Genomic DNA, 13,053 nt, shown 5'->3' with positions numbered 1-13,053 from the left:
AAGCTTACCTTTCTTGGTGAGGCTTCATACAGTAGTCATAACAGCGGTAACAGGACAGCAGATTTGGATTAAAACGTGACCAGGTCACCTCCAAAAAGCCCCTGCAATGGATGCAGCTTATTGGTTTTGTGATTTTGGCATGAGGCAAAGCCTCATATATGTGGCTGATACTGAAAATATCACACTTAGGATTTGCCCCATGTTGCTTCTGCTAATAAGATTGAATACATTTATTACATTCTGGTATAACCCATAGGTAGAAATGTTCTTTTTCTTTTTTCTAATTTTAGTGCCTAGCTCCTCTTGTAATGGTTTTGAAGGTGCTGTTCAAAGGACGTTCCAAACAACAGTAGATGAACAGATGTGTTTTGTAGCGACCGTCCGTCTAGCAACACCTCAGTTCATTAAAGTGAGTACATATGGGGAGTGAAATTGGGTATCACCGACCTGCAGGCTTGCCAGGGATCATTCCCTGCACCGGATCAGAAAGGCCTGAGACACATTTGATATTGGGCCTCGGGCCTCATTTAAATACACCTGCTGTGTGGCCCAAGGCAGCTCGCCAGTGAAGTGGATTTAAATTTCAGGAAGGTCCTGGGAAGGAGTGGGAGATGATCGGGAGGGGGCTGAGCAGGGGGCAACAACAGTTTCCTGGATGCCTATACTTCAGCCTTTACCGATATGGTAAGAATGTGCAACGCTTTGGTGCATTTCGGGTGCGGACGCTTAGGCGCCCATTTTACAAGCGGCGTCAATGAATTTCTAGGCGATGCTGTTTGAATTTCACTACTGGCTAAATTTAAATACCACTGCTTTTTTAAGCATTCTTGATTTTTTAATGTTTTTAAAATGATTTTTTTTTAGTGAATTTGTATTATATACGTACTGGGGAACTAATTCTGAATTTTAGTCTGTATTGTGGACCAGATTAATGACATTAGGAATTATTGATTTCAATGCTTATTAATAATAATTTGAATTTATAAAGTATCTTTAATGTATAAAACATCCCAAGGTTTACAGAGTAATAGAAGAGGAAGTGAACATTGAGCAGGAGGGGTGATGGAAGGTTTGGGTGAAAAGATAGGTTTTGAGAAGGTTTTTAAAGGACAAAGAGATGGAGAGGTGGGCAGTGAGCCAGAGTATGTTACATCGAGTCTACAGCACAGAAACAGGCCATTCAGCCCAACTGGTCTATCTTCCTCCCTCCCTACTTCCTCTAACCGTATCGCCCTTCTATTCCTTTCTTCCTCGTTTGCTTATCCAGCTTCCCTTTAAATGCATCTATGCTATTTTCCTCAACTGCTCTTTGTGGTAACACATTACACATTCTTAACACTCTTTGGGTAAAGAAGTTACTGCTGAATTCCGTGTTGGGTTTATTAGTGTTCGAGAGGACTGAGTATGAGTGGGCAGAGATAAAGCGAGGGAGTTCCAGAAAGCAGGGCTGAGGCAGCAGAAAGCTCTGCCACTGACGGAGGGGCAAAGTGAGGGGGAATGAACAGGTGGGCAGAGTTGGAAAATCGATAGAGAGCAGAAGGGGAAGTAAGTCTGGAAGAGGTTGCAGAGGAGCGAGGCCACGGAGGTATTTGAAGACGAACATGAGGATTTTAAATTTATTGCATTAGGGGTAGGGAGCCAGTGTAGGTCCATGAGGACAGGGCTGATGGGCGCGCGGGTATTGTGCAGGACAGGACACAGGTTTTGGACCAATTGGAGTTTATGGAGGATGGACAAAGGGAAGCCAGTGAGGAGAATATTAGAATAATCAAGTCTTGAGGTGACAAAAGCATGAATAAGAGGTTATTAATACTTTAAGAGCAGGTGATGAGATCACCAGTTATGATCCAGCTTCGTTCTGCTCTATTTTTCCACTTTTTGGATCCAGTGTCAACATTAAGTCAGTCCCAGGTCAGCTATATCACAGAACAAACTAAACATCATGGGGCATATCCTGACTTTGTGCGATTGTGTAAAACCGGTGATAGCGAGTCGGCAGCCCGTTTTACATCTCTCCCGATTTTTATTTCCATTGAAGTCATTAGACCATCTGTGATCATGCTTTGCATGTTTTTCTGCATAATTGTATAGAAGTTTTTTATATGTAGAGGAAACCTAAGCAGGAAGTGTTGCCTCTGTATGTCTTGGTGAGGACCCGCTGTTTATTCAATAATGAAGGCTTTATTCATGGATATCTAAGCAATAGAACAAAACATACAACACTAAGAAATGATATTCATCTTTGTTTTGTCAATTGTCTACATTGTAGATTTATTCTGAAAGTTTAAAAAAAGGATATTTTTTGAAACATAACCATGCTAAATATTAAAGTTCATTGATTTACATAATTATTAAATGTAGAATTAAAAACTTTTATGTAAAATTCTGCCACTTTTAACTGTTTACAATGGTTTATTTCAATACAGGAGATGTGCATAATTGAAGAGCCTTTAGAAGAATTTACTTCTAGGCATAGCTTGGAGTGGAAATTTTTATTTCTAGACCACAGGTTAGTGAGAATTTTATTTTTATGATGAATGTAGAACTAACCAGCTCATAATTGCCAACCTGGTACTGGCACAAGAAGTAGTTTTGGAAACAGTTTGTTTGTGTTCTATTCCTGGAAGGAAAAGTAACACTGTAAATTTCCTTGCATAGGAAGTTTAATTTCCTTTGTAAGTTTACATTTTGCTGAATACCTAAACCAAATATTAATTCCAATATTGTTATTATGTGGTACAATTTTAACAGGAGTGCGGGAACAGAGAGACCTGGGGGTTTACGTACACAAATCTTTGAAGGTGGCAGGACAAGTTGATAAGGCTGTTAAAAAAGCATATGGGATCCTTGGCTTTATAAATAGAGTCATAGAGTACAAAAACAAGGAAGCTATGCTAGACCTTTATAAATCATTGGTTACGCTGCAGCTGGAGTATTGTGTCCAATTCTGGCACCACACTTCAGGAAGGATATCAAGGCCCTGGAGAGGGGGCAGAGGAGATTTATTAGAATGGTACCAGGGACGAGCGAGTTAGGTGAAGAGACTAGAGAAGCTGGGATTGTTCTCCTTAGAGCAAAGAAGGTTAAGGGGAGGTTTAAAATTATGAGGGGTTTTGATAGAGTAAATAGGGAGAAACTGTTTCCACTGACAGGAGGGTTGGTAACCAGAGGACACAGATTTAAGGTAATTGGCAAAAGAACCAGAGGGGAGGTGAGGAGAATTTTTTTACGCAGCGAGTTGTTAAGATCTGGAATGCACTACTTGAAAGGGTGGTGGTGGAAACAGATTCAATAGTAACTTTCAAAGGGGAATTGGATAAATACTTGAAGGAGAAAAAATTTCAGGGCTATGGGGAACGATCAGGGGAGTGGGACTAATTGGATAGCTCTTTCAAAGAGCCGGCACAGGCAGGGTGGGCTGAATGGCCTCCTTCTGTGCTGTATGATTCTATGTAATTTAAATAGATCAATTGAAGTTGGTATATTTTTTTCTTTAGATTTTCATCATTTTCTTTTATTGCCAATTTGACTTCAGAGCAAATTGATTAACTTATAACACATTTAGTCTCAAGCTTCAGAAATACCCTGCACTAACAGAGCAGCAACCCTCAACATTTTACTTGATGGGACATTGTAAAATTGAAAGAAAGAAATAACTCACATTAAAATAGTGCTTTTTAAGTCCTCAGTATGTCCCAAAGCGCTTTACAGCAATGAAGTACTTTTGCAGTGTAATCACTGTTGTATTGTAGGGAAACTCGACAGCCAATTTTCACATAGCAAGATCCCACAACCAACAATGAGATAAATGTCCAGATAATCTGTTTTAGTGATGTTCATTGAGGGATATAAAACTGCAAGGACACTGGGAGTACTCCCCCTGCTCTTCTTCAAATAGTGCCATAGGATCCACGTGAGAAGGCAGACGGGGCCTCAGTTTAACGTCTCATCCGAAATATGGTACCTCTGACAGTGCAGCACTCCTTCAGTACTACACAGTACTGCAGTTTCAGCCTAGATTATGTATTATGTGCTCAAGTCTCTGGAGTGGGGCTTGAACCCACAATCTTCTGATTCAGGGAAAAGAGGAGATCCACTGAGCCTAAGCTGACACGTTTGGGGATAACTTCCGAGCACGCTGTGCTGGTAGGGAACCTCGCCCACTAGCAACACATATTGGAAATCATCGGCAGCACACCTGCAATTTTCTAATATGTGGCAGTGTGTACTTGGTAAATTACTCCCTTTGAGTTAGATCAGACAAGTTGTTGAACTGGGTGCACAACTTCCTAATGGGAAACATATATTACGTGACATTAAATTAGCATTTGCTATATTATTGCAATATCTAGCAAAAGGATTCCCTGGAAACTTGGTCCCACTCTGTTCCTTATCTTCATCAGTGACTTTATCGATGTTGTCAACAGTGATTTTATTTTGTGATAATGCCATGCTCTACAGTGGTTAATTCCCCATAGTGGCCAAATCAGAGCAAATGTGTACAGAACTCCAAGTCAATAATTTGAAGTCCAGGTCAATAATTTAAGAAAGATTGTGCATGATTTTGACAATCTGCCTCTGCTCTATGATCTACAAACTCTATAATAACATCAAGCCCTCTTCACTTACAATCATTCAGCTCACTGAGATGGTAATTGCCACCTTAACTACACTGGGGCAAAGTTTGATGAAGATGCCTAGTAAGGCAGCAAAAGAGCAGGAATCCTCAAGAAGCTTGACCTATGGGAAATATATGTTTCATCCACTGGCATCTGAGTACATTTTCTTTAAGTGTTTATATGCTTCCAAAAGCTACCAGAATTAAGTTCATAAAACATATTGCAGATAATTCCAGCCACATCGTACCTGAACGTCATATAATATTTTAAAAATGCCAATTTCAGTTTAACTGCAATTAGTAGTGATTTTTACAAACTTTTTTGATTAGTTGGAGGCTAAAATAAAGACTTTATATATTGTGCTACATGAAAATGTTCACAGATAGCTTGTAGAATTTTTTTAACATTGGATAGTCTATCTATATGCAATCCTCATGCAAATTCTTAATGCTGCGTTGGAAATTGCTACCAAGTCTCAATTCTATTTGGCTCATGATCAGATGCGTTGTGTAGAAGTCTAGTTCAAGAAACTAAGTTTGTTTGCTTCATTTCCAGGCACTGTCCAAACAGTTTGGCAGTTGCTACTAAGTGCTGCTTACATTGTGTAATCAAATACTCTTTCTAACTACAGGGCTCCACCGATCATAGGTTATTTGCCATTTGAAGTCCTGGGTACTTCGGGTTATGATTATTACCATGTAGATGATCTGGAGCAGCTAGCAAGGTGCCATCAACAGTGTATGTATCATACTGAAAAAAGTGATAATAAAAATCTTTGCTGTTGACAGATATTTGGGATTAGTCTGTTAGCGTTGGACTTGGAATCTGGAGCACAAAATAATGTAGCTTTTTCAAATCTAAAAAAGGAATAGTAAAGGAAGATACAGTTGAGATACTGGCTGGGCTAAAAATTGATAAAGATGAGGTACTAGAAAGGCTAGCTGTACTTAAAGTAGATAAATCACCCGGTCTGGATGGGATGCATCCTAGGTTGCAGAGGGAAGTAAAGGTGGAAATTGCAGAGGTACTGGCCATAATCTTCCAGTCATTTGTAGATACGGGGGTGGTGCCAGAGGACTCGAGAATTGCAAATGTTACACCCTTGTTCCAAAAAGGGTGTAAGAATAAATCGAGCAACTATAGGCCAGCCAGTTTAACCTCAGTGTGGGGGAAACTTTTAGAAATGATAATCCAGGACAGAATTAACAGTCACTTGGACTAGTTTGGATTGATTAGGGAAAGCCAGCACGGATTTGTTAAAGGCGAATCATGTTTAACTAACCTGAGTTTTTAATGAGGATGGGTGAGGGCAATGCAGTTGATGTGGTGTGTGTGGACTTTGATAAAGTGCTGCATGGTAGTCTTGTCATCAAGATTGTGGCTAAAGAGGGCAGTAGCAACATGGATACAGAATTGGCTAAGTGACAGGAAACAGAGAGTAGTGGTGAAATTTAATGCAGATAAATGCGAAGTGATACATTTTGGTAGAAGAACGAGGAGAGGCAATATAAACTAGAGGGCACAATTCTAAAAGGAACAGAGAGATCTAGGGGTATCTGTGCACAAATTGTTGAAGGTGCAGAGCAGGTTGAGAAAGCGGTTAAAAAAACATACGGGATCCTGGGTTTTATAAATAGAGGCATAGAATACAAAAGTATGGAAGTCATGATGAACCTTTATAAAACACTGGTTCGGCCACAGCTGGAGTATTATGTCCAGTTCTGGGCACCGCACTTTAGGAAAGATGTGAAGGCCTTAGAGAAGAGATTTACTGGAATGGTACCAGGGATGAGGGACTTTAGTTACGTGGATAGACTGGAGAAGCTGGGATTGTTCTCCTTGGAACAGAGATTTGATAGAGGTATTCAAAATCATGAAGGGTCCAGACATAGTAGATAGAAAGAAACTGTTCCCATTGGCAGAAGGGTCAAGAACCAGAGGACATAGATTTAAGGTGATTGGCAAAAGAACCAAAGGGGACATGAGGAAAAACTTTTTTACACAGCGAGTAGTTAGGATCTGGAATGCTCTGCCCGAGGGGGTGGTGGAGGCAGATTCAATTATGGCCTTCAAAAGGGAACTGGATAAGTATTTGAAAGGAAAAAATTTGCAGGGTTATGGGGATAGGGTGGGGGAATGGGACTTGCTGGATTGCTCTTGCATACAGCCGGCGCGGACTCGATGGGCCGAATGGCCTCCTTCCGTGCTGTAACCTTTCTATGATTCTAATAGAGAATTGTAAAAAATATTTACCAATATGCCTCACACATAGATTAGAGTAAAATTTATAGAACGATTTGAAACTTCCAGAGCCAGAATGAACCTTGTGTTCTACTTTGCAAGTTATACCATTGATATTGGTTTTAGGTCAGAGTTACAGGGTAATTTCACCGATCCTGTGCTCCCAATAGTGAGCCACACTAAAAGGGAGTGCAGGTCAGAGAACCACTGCTACATTGTTGTAGCTCAATCTCCATCCCGAGCTTCCTTTGATAACAGCTCCCCGTTGAGAGTGCAGGATTAGTGAGTTTTCTCTCTAGTGTTAACACTATTTGAGCAAATTTTTCTCTTGCCGTGTTTAAGCATTCCATACTGACTTTACCTCAGTAAGAGTTAACTGTAGCCAGACAGTGTTAATAACTTTTTACTCCAGATTTACACTGCATAAACAATTTTGTTCAACTGACTTAATAGTGACGTGAAGTCCGCTTTGTTAAAGAGAAAGGAAAATCATGGGGAAACACTTTTTGTTCAAAGTACTTCTGCGGTCTCTATTGAAACAAAATGCACACAGTAGTTATAAATATCTTAACTGGCATTTTTTTTTCACTACAGCAACTGCCAGGTTGGGTCTTCTTTGCTGCTCCAGTAATATCACGAATGCAGAATTGAAAGCAATAGGGGTCCCAATTTAAGACTAGCCTGAGAGCCAATGCAGAGCTGAACACTGGGAAAGTACACCACTAGCTAGTGATGCAGAATACTTCTTCAGCAGCAGGCTTTCCCAGATTGGGAAACTTTGGAACAGTTCTCAGCCACTCCAAAGTTGTAGCTTCCATTGGTTTTAGTGGAGCTGCTCTGGATCACTCCTTGATGGTGATACAGTAGTGTACTGGTTATGTTACTGCACTAGTAATCCAGAGGCCAGGACTAATAATCCAGAGAATGTGAGTTCTAATCCCACCATGGCAGTTTGAGAATTTGAATTCAGTTTTAAAAAATCTGGAAATAAAATGCTAATATAATTTTAAAAAGTGGCCATGAAGTTAACGGATTTTCATGAAAACCCAACTGGTTCACTAATGTCCTTTATAAAATGAGGAAACAATTTGAACAAAAAGTACTCTCCATAAACTTAGCTGGCACTTTGAGTGGTTCTGTTATATCATAAAAACACATCTGTTATAAAGGAAAGTTGATGTATATGTGCATAATAATAGTAATGTTCTTAAAAAAAACTTGAGAGAGATGCTTTTTGTTTTCTACAGTGATGCAGTTCGGTAAGGGAAAGTCTTGCTGTTATCGGTTCCTAACTAAAGGACAACAGTGGATCTGGCTTCAAACCCGCTACTACATTACCTATCATCAGTGGAACTCCAAACCAGAGTTTATTGTATGCACACATACATTAGTGAGGTATGAAAAAAGCATTGATTGGAAGGTGTAATAACTATGGGGGAAGATTTCCTCTGGTTTCTATGTGTTAGTGACATTATAAACAAAGTAGAAATGTTTGCTGATTAACTATTACTAGTGAAATCATAAACACATTCTTTTAGAACACTTTTTATGAATTTGCTAGAAATTCTGAACATAGGAAATCTTCTCTCTATGTTCACAATATTGCTAACACAAAGAGACCAGAGGAACTCCCTATATTTGGAGATTCATTATAAACTAATTATCAATGATATTGAAATTGTTGATAACATAAGGTCAGGTAACCAAAAATATATATTTACAGTTGAAAAAAGCAATATTGTATACTAGAAAAGTAAAGAATTTTGTCTTTTCAAAGAGAGTAACAGCAAAACCATTCTGTCATTCATCAGTAGAGCAGATATTTTTATACTGGCATAAAACTGAAAGCTAGAGGTACATAACATACATTTAGTTGCACAACAAACAGCTTGGTGTATGTCCTGGCCTTTGACGTTTAAGGACACCTGATTAATGTTGCTTTGTTCCTTCAAGGTTGCTTATCAGCAAAAGTAGCCTGGAGAAATTGGTCAGATTAGCCGGAGTACCAGAAGAAAATAGCCATAATAAATACATTTTAGTAACTTGTTAATTAGAATATTTTCCTGAGCTTTTTTTTTGCTTTTCTCCCTTCTTTCCTCACAGACTACTTGCTGGTACCAGTGCAGCGGGAAGAGTAGTCTGCACTGTGGAATGTCGCTGACTCTGCAGTTAGCAGAGCATTCCCAGCCTCCACAAAAAAGAGGACGTGGGCCGTGTTCTTTCTGTTTTACCTTCCATATCTTGCCTGACCATGAACTGATGAAAGTTGTCCAAATGAGACCGTCAGTTTGAGTGATAGGTAGCCCTGGGATAAAAACGCATGGCTTCTGGCTAGAAAACAAGCAATGAATCACTTGAGTTGCTGGGAAAAGTTATGATTTGTATAACAGATACAAAATACTCTATAAGATATATTTGTATTTCAGGTACCTTCAGTTTTATTTTCTTTAGATTTTCTTTATATTGATTTTTTCCCCCCTAATATCACTACAGCTATGCAGAGGTTCGAGCACAGCGTCGGCAAGATATCAGTTTGGATGATACCTCTGCAGAGGTTGTTGGTTCTTCAACGATTAAGGTAATAAGAAAGGTGAAACACTTCACAATTCTGGTAATCTGCTTTATATACTTGTCATTGTGAAAGAGTCTGTATATCTTTATTAATGCTAATATTAAGTCCATTTTAATATTATTTGTGAACATATTGAAAACAATCGTTATTACCATTGCAGGTGGCATAATGGAAACAATAATTTGCTGACACCTGTGATACATTCTTCTGTTGTTATTCTGTACAGGGACATGACTCAAGACTTGATACTCAACAGCACGTTAAAACATTTGAAGTGCTTACTGGCAGCCCATCACCATCTTCATCATCTCCGAGCTCACACAAATCATCTCATACCTCGGTGTCAGAATCTGCATGTAGGTGTTTTTTTTTCTCACTTTGGGAACCATATGGGGTAATTTTTCCATTTTACTACATTGATTGTTTACACCAGTAGAAATCTGTAATCAAAAATTTACAATATGCTTCAAATAGTTGATTTTGATATTTTTCTGATATTGATTTTTCCATTAATTATTTTATATGTATAATCAAAATATTAATCTGGTCCTACGTATTTAGAAATTGTGAGTGTATTTTGTGAGTATATGTATAATTTAAACCTGGTGTCTAATTTCTTTCTCAGCAACCCAAAGCAAACTACTCTCAGAGTCTAGTGCTCCATCCTTGCAGACCACACCAGCAGTGCAACAAGATCTAGGAATACACCAACATCCACCTGCCGCCAACCAGGTGGGGATTTGCCATAATTTGGCAACATTATTTAGTAATGATGAACAACTGGTATTAGAAAACATTAAAAAAAATGTTGTTCACTAATTAAAAATTCATTGCCGCAAGAAGATAATCCTTAAAATCACCAAAATTGGTAGAGTGGTAGAAGGAGAATTTGTTCAATGTAGTGATCTTTTGTGACAAACAGATGCTGAATTTATGGCCAAAGAGGTCTGGGTGCTACCAAACACCCATAGGCTTTAATTTGACATTAAATGAGTACTTTGCATCGGTCTTTATCAAGGAAGAAGCTGCTACCAGAATCTCGGTAAAGGAAGATATGGTTAAGATACTGGATGGGCTAAAAATTGAGAAAGAAGAGATATTGGAAAGGCTAGCTGTACTTAAAATAGATAAGTCACCTGGTCCGGATGGGATGCACCCCATGATATTGAGGGAAGTATGGGGGGAATTTGCGGAGGTACTGGCCATAATCTTCCAGACATCCTTAGATGCGGGAGTGGTGCCAGAGGACTGGAGAATTGCAAATGTTACACCCTTGTTCAAAAAAGGTGTAAAGATAAACCCAGCAACTATAGCCCAGTCAGTTTAACCTCGGTGGTGGGGAAACTTTTGGGAACGATAATCTGGGACAGAATTAACAGTCACTTGGACGAGTGTGGATTGATTAGGGAAAGCCAGCACGGATTTGTTAAAGGCAAATAATGTTTAACCAACTTGCTAAGAGTTTTTTGATGAGGTAACAGAGAGGGTAGATGAGGGCAATGCAGTTAATGTGGTGTATATGGATTTTCAAAAAGCGTTTGATGAAGTGCCACATGGTAGGCTTGCTATTAAAATTGCAGCCCATGGAATAAATGGGGAAATATCAACATGGATACAGAATTGGCTAAATGACAGGAAACAGAGACTTGCTGAGCTTCTCCAGCATTTTCTGTTTTTATTTCAGATTTCCAGCATCTGCAGTATTTTGCTTTTGATTTAATATTCTTGTCCTTGCCTCTAAATCCCCTCATGACCTCACCACTTCCCATCTATAAACATCCTCCAGCCCTACAACCGCCTGCTTCAAACTCTCCGTTTCCTTATCTCAGCCCTCTTGTGCCCTACCTTTGCCCCACCATTAGCCACTATGCCCTCAACCACTAGGTCCCTCAAATATTTATCCACATTTCTTGTAAAAGTTGCAATGGTCTGTGCCTCAACTACTTCTGGTGGCAAAGCATTCCATGCTCTAACAATTCTCTGTGTAAAGACATTTCTCCTCACTTCACTCCTCACTCTCATAGTTACAATTTTAAATTGATGACCCCTTATCACTGATTCCCTAACCAGTGGAAATGGCCTTTCTCTATTCACCCTATCGAAAACCTTATTAAAGGTCGATTTTAACCTGGTCTGCCCAGCAGAAACCAGATGGGCAGGCAATTAAAATTGCCCAGGAGACTTACCCGCCAACATCCACTCCCCTCCTGCAGTCTTCAATTGTAATCTGCTCTTCTGAGCAGGCGGCAATAACATCATCGGGGCTAGTGGCCTGAGCAAGGAAACTGCCTTTCCCGCCAGGTGAAACTACGGGAAGAAGAGTCGGGGTCAGAAGAGGCCCAAAGAGTTAGGTTTTTAAAAAAACTTATTTTACTTTCCTTGTGGGGCCAGGAGGCGGAGTGCTCCTTTGGGCCCCACAAGGAAAGTTTAGGCCTCCCCTCCCTTTCTGATTGTGAGACTCTCCTGAAACCTCCTCCCCCCAATTTACCTGAATGCCGTGAACCTTTCCTTTAGGCCCGGCCGGTGGCCTCATGCCGCCCAACATTCCACTTCCGCCAGCCAGCTGCCGCTTCCTACTAATGCAGGTGACACCCAGGAGTTAAAATCACCCAGGCTTCACGCTGCCGAGGTCGGGGTAGTGCTGCTCAACTCGGCCCCCACTCACCCGATTCCCACCCCAAGTTAAAATCTGGGTTTAATTTTCAAAACTTCCATTAACTCTCCTCTAAGCCTTTTCTGCTCTAATGGAAATCTTCCCAGTATCTCATGTTTTTCATCCCTGGTGTCATCCTGGTGAAATAATGTTCTATATAGTCTGGCTTTGAAAACCTTTCTATAATGGGACACCCAAAACTGCACACAGTACTCCAACTGTGGCTTGTATAAATATGTCATAAACTCTTTGCTGTTGTACTCTATGCTCCTATTTATAAACCCCAAAACCTTATTGGCCTTTTTATGGCTTTATCTGCCTGCAATTTCAGGGAATCATGCATTTGAACCCCTAGATCTCTATCTGTTCATCCACATCCTTCAGCTTCTTTCAATTGAATCTATACTTACATGCCTTGTTTTGCCTCTCAAAATGGATTACTATACACTTCTCCACATTACTTCCATATGTCACCTGCCTGTCCATTCTACTAACCTGTGTGTCCTTCAGAAGCCTTTTACAGTCCTTTAAGGGAAAATGACATAAAAATAACTCCAGCGCTCAGCTTACTTTCTGAGTGGCAGGCCCTTTCCCTTAATATGTTTGGAGAGATCAAACAGTAAAACTTCACTTGTCAATCTGCTGTTGTCTTTTTAATGGCCTACTGAGTTTTTTTTAAATTTGTCTATTTACCAACAGTATCTGCACTTCAAAGGTAATTCATTGTGTGAGATGTTTCAATGTAAAAAGATGCCAAATAATTATTATTAATAAGTGCAGTCACAAGTAACTAGGGCTGCGTGATTCACCAGGTTAGCATACAGTTCTTTCACCTCTGAGACCTAAATTCTAATCCACCCAGACTGATGGAATCAAGGTTTCTCTCTTTGTTGGTTGTGAACAATACCAACTCAGTTACTAGTGTACACAGGTCTCTAGTGTATGACTGCCCACAATTCAGCACAACT

At 39.8% G+C, this 13,053-nt stretch overlaps 1 protein-coding gene across 1 annotated transcript in view; it reads left to right on the top strand.

Moving 5' to 3' along the window:
• Positions 1–13,053, top strand: part of LOC137322520 (neuronal PAS domain-containing protein 2-like) — a 112,748-nt gene that overhangs the window by 72,825 nt on the left and 26,870 nt on the right. Inside the window, exons 8-14 of the mRNA XM_067985447.1 lie at positions 291–409; positions 2,427–2,509; positions 5,251–5,357; positions 8,108–8,255; positions 9,354–9,438; positions 9,659–9,788; positions 10,058–10,164. Coding sequence (XP_067841548.1) covers positions 291–409; positions 2,427–2,509; positions 5,251–5,357; positions 8,108–8,255; positions 9,354–9,438; positions 9,659–9,788; positions 10,058–10,164 — 779 coding nt within the window. The remainder of the gene's footprint in view (positions 1–290; positions 410–2,426; positions 2,510–5,250; positions 5,358–8,107; positions 8,256–9,353; positions 9,439–9,658; positions 9,789–10,057; positions 10,165–13,053) is intronic.

Source organism: Heptranchias perlo, chromosome 6, assembly GCF_035084215.1.
Source record: "Heptranchias perlo isolate sHepPer1 chromosome 6, sHepPer1.hap1, whole genome shotgun sequence".
NCBI lineage: Eukaryota > Metazoa > Chordata > Chondrichthyes > Hexanchiformes > Hexanchidae > Heptranchias > Heptranchias perlo.
This window is presented reverse-complemented; position numbering and strand designations above follow the sequence as displayed.